Below are 20,230 nucleotides of genomic sequence, written 5' to 3'. Positions count from 1 at the left end.
GAGGTCTTCCAGCCCAGAGACCCCTCCTGCCCTGTCCCCTCTGGGGAAACCTCTTCCTGTGCCCATGTCATACCAACCTGTGATAATGGAATCTCTCTCTCCCTTTCCTTAACACCACCCCCCAACAGAACTCTCCTTTCCCTCATGTAAAAACTGATATCCCCTGATCCCATTTGCTAAAATCTCTGTGGCGACTTCCCTTTATTTCAATCTCTTGCTCTTTTTCATCTCTGTCAGGAACGCATACTGGTTCTGTTTTGCAGTTTGAGCCTAGCCAACCTCCCTGCATACCTATCTCCCGGTGCCACGCAACCTACCCCTCAGGTCAGAGGCCACATCGTCACCTCCAACTCACATGACATAGTGGTAAGCAGACACACAAGTGCACCCCCTCCTCGGACAGCACCTCAGACTGGCACACCCAACCCTTGATAAACACACAGAGACAACGACCAGACAGAATGGGCAACTGGGAGAAGCCCCATAGTGTGGCAAAGAGGAAATGGGTGAAAGTGTGGGGGCGGTGGGAGGGTGGCTTGTCTGCCAGTGGTCAGTGGGCCTCAGGCCACAGGCACACTTCCCAGTCTCTAACTTCCTAATTTACAGGAATCGAGAAGTGATAGTTCTGTAAAAGGGTGTGTGGCAGGGGCAGGTGGCCTGCTTTCCATTATCAACTAGGGACCACCTTAGACAAGTCACTTCTTGCTGGGCCTCAGTTTCCCCATCTGCAACAGGACTGAATTGGCTCAGTGCTTTTCAAACTGGGGTGCCTGAGACACAGTCACAGCCTGTGTGTGCACTTGAAAGCCTTGGAAGAGCCCTCTTTCTGGGGTGTCAAGTTTATGCAAGATTTGGGGAAACTCCGCTGTTTGCCCAGTCTTGTACTAAATTTTTATGTGATCTGCACAATAACCCCATGAAGTATGGTTATTATTTCCATGTTATAGATGAAAAAACCGGTGCACAGAGACAGTAAGTAATACCGCTAACATCGCACTGTTATTAATGATAAAACAAAAGATTAAAAAAAAAAAATCTGGGCTCATTGCTAGTTGTTTTGGGATCTACCCCCAGACCCATGGGCACTGTTCCGTGAAGTCTGAACAGCACAGGCTTAAATTATCTTCAAAGTCCAGATCTGATATTCCTAAATAAATTTCGACTAAACTGGTGTTTTAAGGGCTTTGCACACTTGGTGCCCCAAGACCCTGAAGGGGGCTGAGGAGACCTCGCGGGGGTCCCGGGGACTCACTCCGTGGGGTTTCCTGACCCCTCCGGCTCTTCCAAGGCCGGGCTCGAGGGCCTGAGGCTTCCACCTCCCCACCCAGCCAGGGTGTTTCCAGACGACACCGCTGGCCACTTCCTCGTTCCCGCGCGCTCTGGCGCTCCTCAGGCCGCGAGGTGGCCAGAAGGCAGATGTCGCAACCGCCTCCCTCCCTCTTTCCCCGCCTTGGCGCTCAGACTCTCCCAGATGAGCACGCTCGCAGACGGCTGCCGGCGGCCGGACGCCCGGCATGTCCGCTGACTATGCACAGGCGGCGGGCGCGGGATCCCTGCGCACCCTGGAGCCAGCCAACGGCACCCGCTTTCCCTTTTTCTCCGACGTCAAGAGACACCACCGGCTGGTGCTGAGCGCCGTGGAGACGGTCGTGCTGGTGCTCATCTTTGCGGTGTCGCTGCTGGGCAACGTGTGCGCCCTGGTGCTGGTGGCGCGCCGACGCCGTCGCGGCACCACCTCCCGCCTTGTGCTCAACCTCTTCTGCGCGGACCTGCTCTTCGCCAGCGCCATCCCCCCGGTGCTGGCCGTGCGCTGGACTGAGGCCTGGCTGCTGGGCCCCATCGCCTGCCATCTGCTCTTCTACGTGATGAGCCTGAGCGGCAGCGTTACCATCCTCACGCTGGCCGCTGTCAGCCTGGAGCGCATGGTGTGCATCGTGCGTCTACAGCGAGGCTTGCGGGGCCCGGGGTGGCGGACGCGGGCCGCGCTGCTCGCTCTCATCTGGGGCTACTCGGCGCTCGCCGCTCTGCCCCTCTGCGTCTTCTTCAATGTTGTCCCGCAGCGGTTCCCCGGAGCGGACCAGGTGAGCGCGGGGCGACCTAGGGGGCGGGGATTGGCGGAAACCACGAGCTGGGATAATGACAACAAAAATCGTAACAGGCCGTTTGTCGTACTGGCTCGGCACTGTCAGGTTTTACCACTTAAATCTCACACAACCCTGAGACATGGGTCCCCTAAACGCCTTCCAATACGCTGACAGTGGCGTCCCAAAAATTCCTATGAAGTGCAAGGACTCTTTATTGAGAGTTTAATGAAATAACGGGTAGTCTGACCAGACAAGCCGACGGAAGTTCGAGGGTCTAGGACCCAGTGCTCATCACATTACATTGGCTTCTGTTTTACCACTGAGTGTTACAGTAGTATTATTTCCAAGCCCACCTACGCAGATGAGGAGACTGAGGCACAGAGGAATATTAACTTGGCCAGGGTCCCTCACCCTTAGTGGGAGGAGTAGTTGGGATCCTGCCCAGCAGTTTCACCGCGGAACTTTGAAAGAGCGCGGGGCAGGTGCGTGAGGACAGGACTGGAGAAAGGGCACTGGAGACTCAGGAACCCAGACCCAGCTCTGCCTCTTGGAGGCTTGCGAGGTCTCCTCTCGGGGCCTCAGTTTTCCCAATGGCAAGACGGAGAAATTGGACTAGACCACAGGTTTTTCTTGTACTGGCCTCCTTGGATAATGGCTTTGGGGTGCCCGAGCGCCTGAAATGTCACACAGATCCCAGCCTTGCGTAAGGCTGGGCCGGTGAACTTTATTCTGGGCAGCAGGCCCACAGTTGTCGCTCAGATCATAGAGGGGTCCACGATCTTAAAAGGGTTCTGCGAACAGTGAAGGACATTGATGCAGAATCCCTAGCGCAGGTCTGACCCTAGAGGGGTCCCCCAGAGTCTTGGTCTCCTTGCCCCCTCATTTCGCGGCTACAGGGTTGGCACGCCGAGATTCGCCCAGAAGATCGGGCCGGCTCTGGGCCAGGGTGGAGGCCAGTGTCTGGCGGATCTATTGTCCACCCTGTGTACTAGGTTCTCGGCGGCCTCATGGGGAGTGGTAAGGAAGGGACTTAAGGCAGTCTGTGCGCCCAGCGGGAAGAGCCAGTCGCTGCTCCAGTCTGAGCCTGCCAGTGCATCTGCCCGAGGCTGCGTTCTTGGCCCCCTGCCTTTTTCTACCGTGGGCACGGAGTTTCTGGTCCCCAGCCCCAGGAGGAAATGTGGGTCCCCTGAGAAACCCAGCACAAACAGCAGCTCCTAAGAAAGGCCTATGCAGGGCTGGTCTAGGGTGAGGAATATGCCATGTCACCAGGCCTGGGTGAGAGGCTCCATCAGAGCTGTGGAGATGGAACACAGTCCCACCAGAGGACACCCCCTAAGTGTGTGACTCTCCAGAGTATGGACACAGAGGTGGGCTTCTCAGGGGTCTTTCCCAGATTAATCTTTCAAGCAGGCCTTTTTTGGGGGTGGTGGGTAGAGTCTGCATCCTGCGTCAGCAGTATTTTTTTTAAAAAACATAAGTGATACCTAAAAGCCTATTTCCTAGTAGTTTGTTTCTTGTGTTGAACACGTTTTTTTAACGACTGTAAATGTTGCACAGGCGAGAACTGTATCCAGCCTGTGGCACTTGCTCAAAGAACATGGAGTGCGTGGCCTCATCCCATCAGGTGGGGGCCAAGGAGAGCAGGGATAGGTGAACCTGCTGGTGGAGATTTGCATGGGTGGGCCAAGGACCCTCACTTAGTGGGAGGTCTTGTCCTCCTCAGCCCAGGTACACCTGGCACTCAAGAAGCAAGCAGATGGTTCTGAAATAAGTGGAAGCACAGGCCATCGCCCCAATTGGACCAGAGTAACTGGGGGCTGGTTTCTGACATCAGTTTTGTTTGTTTACATTTCTACCATCAGGGTTTTTTTTTTTTTTTTAAGTTATTTTCACATTGAGTTACAGTATTTCTGTGTTTTTCACTTGAGGGATTTCCCCCCTATTTTTTCTTACATTAAAAAAAAAAAATGGCATCCTGGGAATTAAAGATCCAATAGAAGGACTCTTAAGGATACCTTGTTTCCAGACGTGTATTTTGTGCCCTTCCTTTTTAAAATTGTTTTAGGTACGGTCCTACCTGTTGGTAGGCGCTGTGGAGTTGATTTCGACTCATGGCAGCCCATGTGAGTAGAACTGCCCAGCAGGGTTTTCTTGGCTGTAATCTTTAGGGGAGTTGGTTGCCAGGTCTTTCTCCCACAAAGCCGTTGGTTGGTTTGAATCACCAATCCTCTGGTTAACTGCTGAGTGCTTAACCACTGCGCCATCGGGGCTCCTTCTATCCAACTTAACTGGCAAATAATGCTGAGAAATGAGGCTCTTGTCACCTCCCAGCTAAAAGCCCAGATTAAAAATGGTTTATTGATATGGACCTAGGTGATTGTTTGAAGAAGAAGGCCTTCTTTTGCACAGATGGGGGACTGTCTGTGTCTTGGCCGCACGGCATTTTACGCCTGGCAGGACATTTGTGGTTGGGTCCCTCTGCAGCCCTTGTGGAGTGCCCAGAGTTCTGCTGACAAGGTGTTTCCATGGAAGTCTGTGTTGTGGAGGCTTCCCCTCAGTGCCCCTCAGCACACAGGCCTCTTGAATTAATGAAGAAACACCTCCTCATTTTTAATGGCCTTTGGATGAGGGATGTGGGCAGAGCCACTGAGAGAGACAGGGGCCTGTGCAGGGCTTTGGAAGATTAGGGGCCAGGTGAGTTAGTGCGGGAGCCTCATTCACAGAAATTCTGAGAGCAGGGAGGAGGAGCTTGTAATGAAAATGGGACAGTCCTTTCTGGCTCTCCATCCTCCTTGTCGTTTCCCTTAGTTGCATCCCCTCTCCCCTGCCTAATAAGCCAACAAACAGAAAAACTCCCCAATGCCTCAGGGGGTAGTGCTGGAGCATGAAAGAAACACCCCACTTTTATAGGTGAGCAAACTGAGGCTCAGAGGTTGAAGAAGTAAATGAAAAAGAATGAGACACCAACAACAACAACGAAAAGGAGTGTGGCAATTTTAAAAAGGGACAGAGAAAGGTCTGGTCTAGACTGAACTGAGTCTCACATTTAAAATTAGGAAAGGCTTGTTTTCTCTGTCTTTATACCTCCCCGCCCCGACTGTAAATGTTGCCAGCCCCCTTACAACTGGACACTAAATATGGAGATTTTGAACTGGGGCCATTTTCCTACCTAAACCACATGCTAAGAAAACTAATGCCCCCCACCCCATGCACAAACTGGCTCCCTGCCTGCAATGAGGGCTAGCCAGGGTGACAGTGTCTTTAACAGTTTTCTGCTTATCTAAGCCCCCTTCCTGCCCCACCCAGAAAAAAAACAGGATCATGACTACCTTTGTTCATTTGGGCTGTGGGTGCCCAGCAGTCCAGGGTGCCTCCTTTAAAACATCACTGAAGGGGAGGGGAGGAGATGAAAATGATTTTGCTAGACACTTTGGTATTTGAAATATGGGCTTTGGAATCAAATGTTCTGAGTATGAACCCCATGTCTGTCGTTTAGGAGCCGTGGGACAGACAGCAAGTTGCCCCACCGCTCTCTGCCTCACTTTTCTCATTTGCAAAACGGGTGTGATAACAGTATTACCCTTATAGAATTATCATGAGGATGAACGTGCAATAAATGGGCCAATGCCAGGCATACACAGTTAAGTGCTCCAGAATTGCTAATATTACTAGTTTCCTTATCATTGGTTGTAAACATTTTAAACATTCTTCAAACAGCGTAATTCCTCTGATTGCTGTAAAATAATAGACTGCCATTTTAAGGGAACGAACACATCCTAGCAACACGGACATCTCAGCCAGGTCAGAGCAGCCTGTTCCAATGGGATTCCTGCCTGAGGGTGCCGTGGCTTTGGCGGGCAGTGACCCTCTTTGGCGACTGGGGAAGAAGACTGTGTACCTGGCCAGAAGGTGCTGCTGCCCATTCATTTCATGAACGTTTACTGAGGACCCCATCTCTTTCCCCACACTCAGGCACACCGGGGCCAGGCATTGGGCTGGAAACAATCACATGACCACAATTCTGTCCAAATGTGTTTATTGAGCACCCAGGTGGTCTCAGACCCTGACTCCATTCAGTCCTTACAATAACCTCATGAGTAGGCGTCCTATGTTTATTTCCTGGAGGAGGAAATGCCTAAAGTCACACCTTGGGCAAAGAATTGAACTGGAATTTGGTCCGGGTCTGTCTGGTTCCTTCCTGGGTCAACTTCCATGAGTTCAAACTTCCTGAGGAGCACCTGGCTCCCTGCTGTGCCCTGCCCTTGATGTAACACTCACCAATGATGTTATTGTGTCCCCATTGATTGTCCGTCACCTGAGGAGACAAACGCAGTTTACTTGCTTTTGTTAGTATTAGGAGATACTTTTCAAATGTAAGAAAGCAAGTACATTTCTTGGGTTTTTTTTTTTCCTTGCTTTTGGGAAGTTGATACCAGTTGCCATTGAGTTGATTCTGACTCATGGTGACCCCATGTGTGTCAGAGCAGAACTTTGCTCCCTGGGGTTTTCGAAGACTGATTTTTTTAGAAGTAGATTGCCAGGCCTTTCTTCTGAGGCACTTCTAGGTAGACTCCGATTTTTGGTTAGCAGCCAAGTCTGTTAACCACTTGCACCACCCAGGGACTATGGAAAGCTGACAGGGAAGAAGACATGCAGCTAGAATTCCTACTTCCGTAAAATCACCTTGAAGTCTTCCATTTTGTTTGAGGAGGTGGGGCAAGGGGAATGATTTACAAAGGGACCCCTGGAGATACTCTGAGAAACCCTGGTGGTGTAGTGGCTAAGAGCTACGGTTGCTAACCAAAAGGCTGGCAGTTCGAATCCACCAGGTGCTCCTCGGAAACTCTATGGGGCAGTTCAACGCTGTCCTGTGTTGTCACTGTGAGTTGTAGTTGACCCAATGGCAATGGCTTTGGTTTTTTGGTTTGGAGATACACCAGTAGATTCATTAGAGAAGCTGACAGGTAAAGAGCTGGAATCAGGTGGCTGTTTGCAAATAAGTCAGCCACTGTAGGGAAGAGTCAGCATTTGAGCAGTGCCCGTAGACAAGTGTCCCCATTCACCAGTGGCATCTTCTTAGAAAATCTCTTCATTTGACAATTTTTTTTTTCTTTTACACAGCACCTAGTGTATGCCAGGCATAGTTCTAGGTAGGTGCTGGGTGCCTTGAGTAACTCAAAACTTAGGGGGGGCTTCAGACAGGAAACCAGGTGATCACTGTACAGATTGCAGAAAGCTGTGGAAAGGGCCATTGTGGGCACTGGAAGTCATCAGGAAGGCTACCTGAAGGTAGTGCTGTCTCAGCTGAGGTGAGAAGATGAGGGGAAGTTAACCAGATCAGGACGTATGGGGACTGAGGCAGCTATGTTGCAAACAAAGGAAATAGCCCACGTGGGGGCCAAGGGAACCCTGCACTGCTATGCTGAGCAGTGGCCAATTCTCAGCCAGGCTCGTGCAGAGCATGAGAGGCATCATTGGCAAGAGATGGTGCTAGAAAGGTTGGTAGGGGTTAGTTGGAGAAGGGTCAGGTAAGGCCCTTTAGGGAGTTTGGACTTATACTTCCAGAGATGGCCTGGTCTGGGAGGGGGGTGGGCCACCATAGTAGAGATATGGAGGCGCTTAGAGTTCGTTCTGGGTGAGAACTGAGGGAGAAAGGCCAGGACTTAGGTAGCTGACAGGCTTGGCCAGGAGCTCACCTGATTCAGTGACTGTGGGGGGCAGAACCCTTTGGAGTGGCGACCTATGAAGCAGACCTACGAAGCTCCCCTCATGGCGCTGGAGTGAGTCTGGGGTTCAGGAGAGGGCTGGGAAGAGTACATGGGAGCATCATCTGCCAAAAGAAGCCATGGAAATGGATGAGATGGCCAAGAAATGGAGATTGGGATGTGACTGAAGACATTTGAAGGGTGCAAGTCAAATTAAGTCATCGTTGCATGTGGCCTCCAGCCTTCATCCCTTCTAATCCCAATGCTTGAGTACAGGCCCCCTTATTGCCTTTGCTAAAGCCTCACTGCCATCCTTCCAGGCACAACTGAAATCACCCTCTCAGATGCCACTTTCCTGAGTGACTTCCTGTTGCTTTCTCCGCCACTTCTGGCTGGCTGCCCTGTATTGGGAGCCCTGGTGGAGCAATGGTTAAGGGCTTGGCTGCTAACAGAAAGGTTGTTGTTTCAAACTCACCAGCTGCTCCAAGGGAAAAGCGACCTGGTGATCCGCTTCAGTACAAGATTACAGCCTAGGAAACCCTATGGGGCTGTTCTACTCCGTCCTACAGGGTCACTCTGAGTCGGAATTGACTTGATGGCAGCACTGTATTGAAGTTTCTCTTCCTCTACCTGCACTGTAGGCTCTTTGACCTCAGGGACAGGGTTGGTTTAAACCAAATCCGCTGCCATCGAGTTAATTCTGACTCATAGCGACCCTATAGGACAGAGTAGAACTGCCCCATAGGGTTTCCAAGGAGCGCCTGGTGAATTTGAACTGCTGACCTCTTGGTTAGCAGCTGTAGCTCTTAACTACTATGCCACCAGTGTTTCTGTGGTTGGTTTAGCCACAATTTATTAAGTGAATGAATGATTGAGTAAGTGAATTAAAGAAGACAGCTGTTGACTCTACCAACCCCACTTCTGGAGCTCAGTGGACAAGACAGGCCTGGCCCTTTTGGGATTTAAGTTGCCTTTTTAAAATCAGGAAACATTTCAAATATGCAGAAAAAGTACAGAGAATAATATAACAAGCACTCACATCCCCAGGTTTGATACACTGCTGGACTCCTCCTGATAGTCACAACCTGAGGGTAAATATTAGGTTCAAAATGACTTCAGTCAAGTAGATTTCCCCACTGAAACAAAGTTATAACACCAGGTTAGATTCCTGACTGTGGGCGTGGTGCCTGTTTTTTTTTTTTTTTTTTTATGAGAGCAGACACTGCATTTAATCAACTATACCATATAAAGTTTTCTAAAGAGCATATAAATCAGTCATTTAGGCCGCATGGGGCAGTTGCACCTTCTCTTAGTTCATGGATGGGGCACCGCTCAGAGTTCTTATCCTACTTCCTCATCACTTCATGATAAGGTGAAAGAACATCTTCATTAGAGTCACGGAATTTGGGAGACTTCCTAGGGCAGGTTCATTGTCTTTGTGGCAGAATGGCTGGTTAGGTTTGCTAAACTGTCATGGTGATCTGTTTCATGTTCAAACATCACTTCTCTTAAAAGTTAACTTTTACTGCCTTTTTTAAATTATAAAAATAATATGGGCACATCATGGAAGATTTAGAAAATCCAGATAAACCAAAAGAATAAAAAACTTGAGAGACCTGCTTGGAAACAGACACTTTACTTTCTGGGGTGGATCCTTGAAGTCTTGTTTCTATGCAAATGTGCATATGCGTGTGTGTGCGCGTGCATGCATAGACCCTGTATATTTACTCATTCACACAAAACACTATCTTCAACAATGCTGGGACCATACGGGCATATTGTTTAGAGACCTGCATTTTTGCCCCTAATGTAGGGAGAATACCTTGCCCTATCATTCCCCATCTTGCTGCAAAATCTTGTGAAGTAGCCACCTGGACCTGGAGAGATTTTGGCAGATGCTTTGGCAAAGGCTTTTGGAAGGATCTGGGGACTCGGGGGTTTCAAGAAATGGTTCTGGGGTCATCTATTTTTCTGCTCCCTCTATTACATTTTTCCATCAAAAGTATGGGAATTAGAGACCAAGTCATGTTCAGCATTTCTTCCAATTACCTCTTCAGCATATCTGCTGGGACATATTGCCCACCAATATGCAGGAATGAGGAGCCTGTGGTGGGCAGAGCGCTGAGTATAAGTAAGGGCTGCGTGCATTATCTAAAGAGCAGAGGTTACTTCACTGCCAATATTCAGAAGATTCCTGAGAGACACAAGTTTTTCTCCAATCACGGAAATGTAGAAAGATTTAATAAACTGGTTCCCATCAGGTGCAGACAGTGGGGTGGGGAGACAAGGTTTTGGAACGTCCAGTCCATTTGTAAGCCATCTAACAAAGCAGGAAAAAGAGGCAGCATTTTCATCCTCCCTTTCAAGGTGCAAATGCAATAGAAGCATTCAGCCTTGTTTGCCTTGCCTGAGAAAGAGTTTTCTGGGTAGGTCCGCAGATGTCCCTTATAACCATTTAGCTCTTTTGGGGAAAATACTGTATGGTTTAAAAGGACCACCCTTTAGTGCTTTAGGAAGAGGTTTCTAAGCCTACAATTCGTTCTGTGTAAAATGGAGGGCTTGGAAGAGAAGGCTCCAGGGCTTTTTGCAGCTGTGCCCAGGGGATTGGGAAGAGCACTGGACTTGGGGTCTCAAGACCCACACCTGACTGACTCTAGCTCTTACCAGCCTGTGACCCTGAGACCTTGAGGCTTAATTGCCTCCCCTGGAGAATGGAAACGATAATTATCACCCTGTCTGTCGTCAGTGGTTATGCTGAGGGTCAGAAGCATGTGGCTTGTAAGTGGGATTGCAGTGGGCAGTAGAAAGGACTCTGGGATGTACAGTTTATACCACCTTTGTGTAATAGTGTAACATGAGGGTGTGATTGGAAAACAAACAAACCCATTGCCGTAGAGTCAATTCTGACTCATACCAACCCTGTACGACAGAATAGAACTGCCTAGTTAGCAGCCTGAGCTCTTAACCAGTGCACCACCAGGGCTCTATGGGTGTGACAGTGTCGGGTAACTGCCGGCTAGGATTGAGGCCAAGGAAGCAGCCCACTTTTAAATGATGTCCTCTTTCTTTTCGTAACTAGGAAATTCCAATTTGCACTCTGGTTTGGCCCAACATTGCAGGAGAAATCTCTTGGGATGTGTCTTTTGCAACTTTGAACTTCTTGGTGCCCGGGCTGGTCATTGTGATCAGTTACTCCAAAATTTTGCAGGTACGTATGTTTCAAGTGCTGCAGCTGAACTTCACTTGGGCTTGGGGTATTTCAGGTAGAATCTTAGAATTTCAGGGTTAGAAGAGTTCACTCTGGTCCAATCCTGGTTCACTGACCAGATCCACCTATTCTGCAACATTGAGCAAAGTGAGTTTGGTATTTAAAAAAAATAAGTTATATCTATGTGATTATTACTTTCATTTTCTGATCACTAAAATAATACAAACTAATTATAAAAAAATTAAGATCAAAACCAAAACCAAAACCCAAACCCATTGCTGTTGAGTCGATTCCAATGCATAGTGACCCTATAGGGCAGAGTAGAACTAACTGCCCCATAGGGTTTGCAAGGAGCGCCTCATGGATTCGAACTGCTGACATATTGGTTAGCAGCTGTAGCTCTTAACCACTATGCCACAGACATATAGAAATGTGTAACACAAAAACTGAAAATTTGCTGTACCCCCAATTGTTAACAATTCAAGGAATGTTTTTTCAAGTTATTTGTCTTATAAATTTACATATATATATTTAGGTAAGTTTTACATATATGTATATATACGTATATAAAACCAAAAACCAAACCCATTGCCATCAAGTTGATTCTGACTCATAGTGAGCCCATAGGACAGATAATACTATCTGCTCTATAACTTCCTTTCTTACTTAACACTATGTCATAATATCTTTCCATATCAATTCCTAGATCTCTGTCTCATTGCTTTTTTTTCTGTCTCATTACTTTTAATGCCTACATGGTCTTCTAGCCTACAGATGTGACATAATTTATTTTATGGACCTTTGGGTTGTATCCATTGTTTCCCCATCACAAACAGTACTTCAGTGATGGAGAATGTATACTTTATCATTTTTTATTGAAGTAGAATATACAGAGAGAAAAAGCACACCCAGCATACATGTGAAGCTTCCGGATACCTATAAAAGCAGGTATACGTGTGTATACCTGTAAAAGCACCTACCAGATCAAGAAACAGAACGTTACCAGTAGCCCAGAAGCAGTCACTTGCTATTTCCCTCTGGTTACCCTCCACTCCCAAGCAATGGGCATTTAAAATCCCTACTGAAACAGGAAATGATCTCTATTTTCACAAGTGCGTATAGGGACCTAAAATAATGCACAGCCTGTTTCTCACTTCTTGAGGCAGCCCATTTACCCATAAGGAGCTGGCCCAGGCAGACAGCATGTACGTAGATGTAAGCTCATTTTAGAAGGCCTAACGTGCAGCCTTTAAGTCCTTTTTGGAGTTTTACAGTTGTTGAATCTTGGTTTTATAGCATATTATGTGTCATCTGGCAAACGGGCGTATCTAAGTGGTGCCCTGATGTCCTGCTTGCTGTCTGGCCACTTTTATGGCCCTTTCTTTGTAACTCAGGATCTGCAGGCTTCTTAGATGCTCAGAACCCAAAGCCAGCCCAAGCCCCGCTCAGGTTTGCTAACCCTTGGGCCCTGTGGGAGATGGCCTCTCCGGCTCTTCCCTAAACTCTTCCCCACCAGATACTAGTGACCCTCAAAGTGACCATCAGCCTGGGACTTGCATGTGGCAGATTCAGGCCTAGAGTTAAGGTCTGTAAAGTGTTTGCAGCTTCGCTCTGCCTATGAAAAAGGCGTGTGTTAGCTATTATCATTAAATTAAAAAAGAAAAGCTAGTGAGAAGGAAGAGAAATATAGAATGAATTTAAAAATTTAAAAATTTATTTTATAAATATTTATGTAGAATTTACAATGTGCCAGAAACTCATTTAAACTTTTTCTAAATAACATTTTATTGTGTTTTCAGTAAAAGCAAGTTAGGTTTCCATTTGACAATTGCAATACTAATTGTTCAGTGACATTGGTTACATTTTTCACAATGTGTCAACATTCTCGATTCCATTCTGGATGTTTTGTTTCCAGTAATCTGGTCTCTCTGTCCCATTAGACCATTCATTTTTGCTTTAAAGTAATGGTTGACCATTTGGTCTCATATAGATGACTTTTTAAAGGTACACAGTACTCATGGGTAATACTCTTTATTGTATAAGCCAAACTGTTATTTAGCTAAAAGGGACCTCAGGGGGTAGTTTTAGTTCAAGTTTTATGGAGTATCTCAGGGCAATAGTCTCGGGGAGTCTCAACTAGTCTAGTAAGTCTGGACTTTTTAAGAATTTGAGCTCTTTTCCACATTTTTCTCCCCTTCTATCAGGATTCATCTATTGTGGCCTTGATCAGACAGTCATTAGTAGTAGTAGTTGGGCACCATCTAGTTCTTCTGGTCTCAGGGTAGATGAGGTTGAGCTGAACAGGTGCTGGATAAATTACACCTATTGTTTTTTGTGAGGCAAGTCTGCCTCTTCTCTCAGAGCATTCCAGGGAAAGGTACCAAGGAGATTTTTGAGAGGATAATTACGAGGGCCCCAGATTTGGAGCACAGCAAAAACAAGGAATCGGTCCTGGAGCAGCACAGGCTGGAAGGGGAGGGCAGCATTTAGTGCCTCCTCCTTGGTGATTCCGCTCCTGAGTCTTCTAAAGGCAAGAAGGTTCTGGTTTGTCCCTTTTTCTTTCCTGCCTCATACCCCTCAGTTGCCTGGTGATGGCAGACTGAATTATTCTATGGAAAAAATTCCCATTCACCCCCTATGTTTTCTCAGGCCAGGTCCCACTGGAAAAAACTAAAAATAATAAAAAAAAGAAACCCTCAACAGACCTGATGAGTTTAGGGAGGTGTCCTCTTATCCACCTGCCTCTAAACAGCAGTTCATCATTCTCCAATTTGCATATAAACCCACAGTCAGCCTTCCATTCTCCCTATCACAAACCCCAGGTCTGTCTTCATAGAGACAAAACACAATTAGAGAACACTGGAAGCTGCTTGGCACGTAACTGAAAAACCCACCCCTTTCCCACCAGTCCTCAAGGCTCAGCTGTCACTGCTGCCTCTAACCCAGGCCCATCTGTGGGTTTGAGGCGTGCCTCTTCCAAATCACCCTAATCTTTTATTCCTCCAAAACAGTCTACCCTAGAGTGCTCCCTATAACTCCATGCGATGTTAGAAGGTATTAAAAAGTGTTCCATGATCACATAGTTTGGGAAACGCTCTGTTAACAGAGTGAGTGGGTTTCTTAGGTGCAGAACTTCTCAGAGCCTTTGTTACACTAATGTACACTGGGGATCTCCAGGACAGGAATAGAGTAGGCAACCTGGCTAAATCTGACGACAACCAGTTAACCATTCCCATTAAGTCAACTCTGGCTCGTGGAAACCTCAAAAGTCAGAGTAGAACTGTGCTCCATAGGGTTTTCAGTGGCTGATTTTTCAGAAGTAGATCGCCAGGCCTTTCTTCCAAGGCCCCACTTCAAATTAGTGCTCTGTGAAACTCCTTATGGGAAGCCCTGCTCTAAAGTCCTCTCCTGGTTACTGATTCTGACCTGGACAAAGATTAAAAGCAGCTGAGTTTTTAAAGCTCTTCTGAGGCTTTACCTGGGCTCTTCCCCTGCTGATCACACTTCAAGGGTACTCAGGGCAGTGGCCTTATTCGCCCTTCTGCTATCCCTGCTTCCTCTTTCCTCATGACTCAGACAAGCCATACATCTTCAGCAGCTTTTTCCAATCAACAGTTTCCCAGGGAAATAGCCTCCCAGCCACTCCCCAGTGTCTTCTATCAAGCTGTCAATGCCAGCTCTTTGGACTTGATTTGCCTTATTACCCAGCAACTATTGCCATGGCAATATATGATGCTTCTACCTTGTGTAACAGTGCATATGTTTTTTGTTCCCTTCCCTTACCCCTACAGACACTCTAAAATGGAAGTGCAATGTGGGCAGGGCTTCTTTCCCCCACCATCTTGTTTATTGATGTATAGCCAGCACTTATAAGAGTGCTTAGCACACAGTAGAGGTGCTCAGTAAATATTTGTTGAATGAGTGAGTCCATAGCTTGAGGTAGGATAACCTTCAGCCTATCTCAGAGCTTAGCTGAGAAACAAAATTTGTTAAAACTGAACGTGAAGGTGCTGAACAGTGAAGATGAAGCCCTTTCTCCATACCTGGCCCTCATTCCCCCAGCTTGGAGGCCTGCTGGCCAGTGATGGAAAGGGAGGTGGACCCTTTAGAAAGATAGAGGTCTATTGTATGATGTTTCTAATGGGGAAGCTGCTGATTGACCAAGGCAACCCCCAGGGTCTACCCCTTGTGGCTCCCAGGAAGAGACTAGGTCAGAGCTGTGTTAATGTGAGCACCCTACCTGCATCCGCCTGTCAGCAGTGGAGATCATCACCACCCCTAGAGCTGGTGAGAGCAACTGAGGTGTGGCAAAGGGGTGTAAAATCTTTACAATTCAGTCTTCATAAATTCACATGGGTGTGAAGGTAGCAAGTCTCAACCAGACAGTTTAAAAAGAGACTCTCCTTCAAAGGACAGGGGTGAGGGGTGGAGGGTGGGGAAATGGGGCGATGGGGAGCCCACACCAAGCCTGTTGTCTTAGATTAGTAGTTCTCATATGTTAGTGGGCAGTTTATTTAAAATGCAGGTTCTGGGTTCCACTCAGAACCACAGAATCAAAATATCTGGAAGTGGGGCCCAAGCATTTGCATTTTAGCAAATGGTGCAGTGACTTTGAGGCAGGTGGTCAGTTCTCCTCCTGGCAGGAGGTGAAGAATGTCAGCTGCTCCCTGTGGGGCAGATTCCTTAAGCAAATCGCTTCACCTCTCAGAGCTTCTGCCTCTTACTCTAAAAATGGGGGTAACGCCAGGACCTACTTTGTAGGCTTGCTTGGAGGATTAAATGTAATCCTCAAAAGTTAATCAAGCATTTAATTTAATGTGAAAACACGCTAAGTGTAATGCCTGAGACATTTTAAACCTTGGGTAAGTGTTAGCTAGAGTCCCTGGGTGGTGCAAATGGTTAACATACTTGGCTGCTAACCAAAAGGTTGGGGGTTTGAGTCCACAAGGAGTTCCTTGGAAGAAAGGCAATCTAATCCCCCCAAATTAGCCATTGAAAACCTTATGGAGCACAATTCTACTCTGACATACATGGGCCACAGTGAATCAGAGTTGACTCTACAGCAGTTGGTTTGGTTTTCTTGTTGTTGTTGTTTTTAATTTGTTATTGTTGACTAGTCTTGCCATCCAGGTCACAGAGCAAGGGCGGAACCACATTTGATTATAAAGGCCCTATTCCGTCCTCACCCCGCACAAGCTGTGGGAGCTGTGGAGGGAAGGAAGCAGTAGCATCTGTCAGTGCTAAAACAAGACCCAAACACTTACGCACTTGGCCCATGAGTCAGCCTGCTTAGTCTGTTCACTCACAGTCATTGTCAGGCACCTGCCAGAGCCCTGGGGCATGGCGGTCACAGGGATGCCTCATTCATGGTCCCAGGACCCGAGGAGCCTGCAGTCTGCTAGAGCCAGGGGTGAGACCAACACATCACCTACCACAAAGTCTGTGTGGCAAGTGCCCCGTAATCACCAGGAACAAAGCAATGCAGGGTGCTGACGGGGAGAAGAACCAGGAAGGCTTCTTGGAGCTCATGGCATTAGACTTGGAGTTAAAGGCAGGGCAGAGGATTTCCACTGACACAGACAGGAGAGGTGGGAAGGGACCAGCTCAAGATAAAGAGCATGGGCTGGAGTCAGATTGCCAGTGCTTGAAGCCCAGTTCTGCAACTTCCTAGCAGGGTAATGTTGGGAAAGTTACTTAACCTCTTTGAACCTCAGTTTCCTCATCTGTAAAATGGAGATCATGAAAGTACATACCTCAGAGGATTGTTGGGAGAATTTAAAGAGATAACACATTTGCCATGTACAGGGCCTGGCACACAGTAGATGCTCAATAGATGTGAGCTTCTGTCAGTATCATTCATTCAACAGATATCTATGAAGCACTGTATACCATGAACTCTGGATACATGGGCACCTGTCTTGGCAGGGCAATGTAGGCAGCTTGAGGGATGAGGCTGTTGTTGGAATTGGCATACAGATGCCCATCAGAATGCACTTTGACCTAGAGTATCACCCCTACTGAAGGGCAGTGCCACTTCCCCTGCAGCCCACCCATCTGCTGCCCAGATCTATTGGCCAAGGTTGTCTGCTCAGATTAACCAGCTGTCCTAATTTCCTAGGGCTGCCATTACAAAATACCACAAAGTGGGTGACTGAAAATAACAGGAATGTTGTATCACCCTTCCGGAAGCTAGATGTCCAAATTCACAGGTGTTGGCAGGCCCATGTTATCTCCAAAGGCTCTAGGGGAAGAGCTGTTCTTTTATTTCCTGGCTTCTGGTAACCCCATGTATTCCTGTGCTTGCAGCTGCAGTATAACTCCTTGTCTGCCTCTGTGGCCACATGACGTTCTTCCGCCTGTGTGTCTGTCTGTGTCTCTTCTCTCTTATAAGGACCACTCAGACTGGATTAGGACCCACCCTACTCCAGTATGACCTCATGTTAACTGAATCATCTTCAAATATCCTATTTCCAAACAAGGTCATATTTACAGGTACCAGGGGTTAAGACTTCAACGTAACTTTTCGGGAGATATAATTCAATCCATACATTTTCACCTGAACGTAAGCTCTAAATTTCATTCTACATAGCAACTTCCAGACTTGATGTACCATATCACCACCAGCATATGAGCCCAAGATGGCGGGTTATGTCTCCTGAGCAACTCTCAGTCTGCAGAGCAGGCAGTAGAGGGGAGGGCTGACTAGACTGGTAACACATTCTGAGCCTTTTATGTTACCCTGGTAGTGCAGTGGTTAAACGCTCAGCTGTGAACCAAAAGGTAGGCAGTTCGAATCCACCAGCTGCTCCTTGAAAACCCTATGGGGCAGTTCTACCTTATCCTATAAGGTCACTATGAGTCGATATTGACCTGACAGCAATGGGTTTGGCTTTGGTTTTTTATGTTACTCTGGAGATGATTAATCTTGAGCACAGCCGAGCTCTGTTTCTACAGATGGGAACTCTGACAATTTATTATTAATGGAGTAACCTTGAATAAATTACTTCACATTCCTGAGACCCAATTTCCTCCTTGTGAAGTGGAAATGGAAACCCTACTGGCATAGTGGCTAAGAGCTACAGCTGCTAACCAAAATGTCAGCAGTTCAAATCCACCAGACCCTCCTTGGAAACTCTATGGGGCAGTTCTACTCTGTCCTATAAGGTTGCTATGAGTTGGAATCAACTCGACAGCAACAGGTTTGTTTTTGGTTTGGGTGAAGTGAAGATAATAATAGTACGGTCTCAAAGAGTAGTTGTGAATGAAATGCGAACGTTTATAAAACAAAGGTGTAGCACAGTGCCCAGCATACAGGGAGTGCTAATGAAGCTTGGCTGTCCAAACGAATGTTTTTGTTCTTGTTATTGTTGGGAGTGGGCATGGGGAAGGGACCTTGTTCACTCAGCATCTGTTGCCTGGTCTCCGTCAACAAGAGCTGGACTTAAACTACTGCACAGAAACAAGCAAGCAATCACATTAATGATAAGACAGTTAAATGGGTGTCTTTCAATTAAACCAGAGCCCTGGTGGCACGGTGGTTAAGAACTTAGCTGCTAATCAAAAGGTTGGCAGTTAGAATCCACCAGCCTCTCCTTGGAAACCCCGTGGGGCAGTTCTACGCTGTCTTATAGGGTCGCGATGAGTTGGAATCAACTCGACGGCAGTGGGTTTTCAATCAAACCCATTGCCATTGAGTCATTTCTGACTCATGGTGACCCCATGTGTGTCAGAGTAGAACTGTGCTCCATAGGGTTTTCCATGGCTGATTCTTTGGAATTACATTGTCCAAGATGCCTCTGGTTGGACTTGAACCTCCAACCTTTTGGTTAGTGGACGAGAGTGCTAATCATTTGCATCACCCAGGGACTCCTGTCCTTCAATTAGTTAGAAATATTCTAAGGGGAATATTTTAAGCCAGCCTCATCTTGGAGTTACACTTGGGCAAATTGTGAATGGTGTTAATTACCTGCTAATTACTTTCCCTCTTGAGATTCAGGAATCTTAGGAAAATGGTCCAGGAAGGCAAGCCTGAGCTCACAACGAGATTCCTCAGCTTTCAGTCTCCAGACTCTGTAAGCACCCGTTCAGTGGCCAGAAAATGTAGAAAGACACATGGCCAGACTAAGGAAGTGGGAGTTTTTGTTGTTGTTGTTGTTGTTTTTTAACTAATGTGGTCAAGACAGGCTGGCACAAAACATGTTAGGCTGATAGGCACCATTCCCCATTACATCCCAGGATAGCTGTGCACCAGACAGCCTCAGTTGTCTCATTGTGCAAGTTACCTGCCACCCCACCTCCCATCATCAGCCCTCCCACCATCAGTGGTCCATGTACCTTCCCACTACCACCATCTTGGCACCAAGGGACCTGAAGGAGTGAAAGGTGACAGCCGGGCCTTCTCCCCTCTGGCTGTGCCTAGCGGACAATCAAAATTAGGCAAAAGAGAAACCCTGGTGGCCTAGTGGTTAAATGCTATGGCCGCTAACCAAGATGTCAACAGTTCAAATCTGCCAGGTGCTCCGTGAAAACTCTATGGGGCAGTTCTACCCTGGCCTGTAGGGTAGCTGTGAGTCGGAATCGACTTGATGGCAGTGGTGGTGGTTAGGATGCTCAGACCAAGATATTCTGTTAAGTAAAAAAGAAGCAAGCTTCAAAGCAGGGTGCATGATGTAATCATCCATTTGTACAATGCAAAAGTACAAACATCTATGATCCTGTAGCCAGGTACGTGTGTGGATGTAGAGCATTTCCAGAAGGGCATACAGGAAACCATCTACCTGGGTTACCTCTAGCGTGTGGAAATGGAGGATACAGCAGGTCAGATGCCTTATATGTTTTCATTTGATTCCCTTCAATATCATCTTGTTTGAATTTGTATCTTGAGCACATATTGCTTTCATACAATTGATTTTTAAAAAGGAGTAACAGGAAAGATGTGCATCTGTTCCCATGTCCTCCTTTTCTAGACCACCCAGTTCAGGCTTTTGCACCTCCCCTCATCAGTTCTATTCAGAATGTGGATTATTTTCTGCCGTGCCTCTCAGAAGGCCAGCCAGGGGCCACATTTTTCCAGTGCCCCCTGAGTGTGGGGACTGTGCCAGGCCTCTGAGAAGGAGTTTACTCCCCACAAAGTTCCAAAGCCAGATAGCCCCAGTGCAGCCAGGATTGCAGATACCAACTCCTGGACCCTTTGTTCCTCCTAAATGAAAAACCTTTGACATTCTCCCGTAAAC

General features: G+C 47.3%; 1 protein-coding gene across 1 annotated transcript in view; it reads left to right on the top strand.

Moving 5' to 3' along the window:
- Positions 1–1,405: 1,405 nt before the first annotated feature.
- FFAR4 (free fatty acid receptor 4) overlaps positions 1,406–20,230 on the top strand; it is a 27,187-nt gene continuing 8,362 nt past the window's right edge. Inside the window, exons 1-2 of the mRNA XM_003409004.3 lie at positions 1,406–2,081; positions 10,869–10,997. Of these exons, the coding sequence (XP_003409052.2) occupies positions 1,515–2,081; positions 10,869–10,997 (696 nt within the window). The 5' untranslated portion in view covers positions 1,406–1,514. The remainder of the gene's footprint in view (positions 2,082–10,868; positions 10,998–20,230) is intronic.

This window comes from Loxodonta africana, chromosome 16 (genome assembly GCF_030014295.1).
Source record: "Loxodonta africana isolate mLoxAfr1 chromosome 16, mLoxAfr1.hap2, whole genome shotgun sequence".
Classification (NCBI taxonomy): domain Eukaryota; kingdom Metazoa; phylum Chordata; class Mammalia; order Proboscidea; family Elephantidae; genus Loxodonta; species Loxodonta africana.
This window is presented reverse-complemented; position numbering and strand designations above follow the sequence as displayed.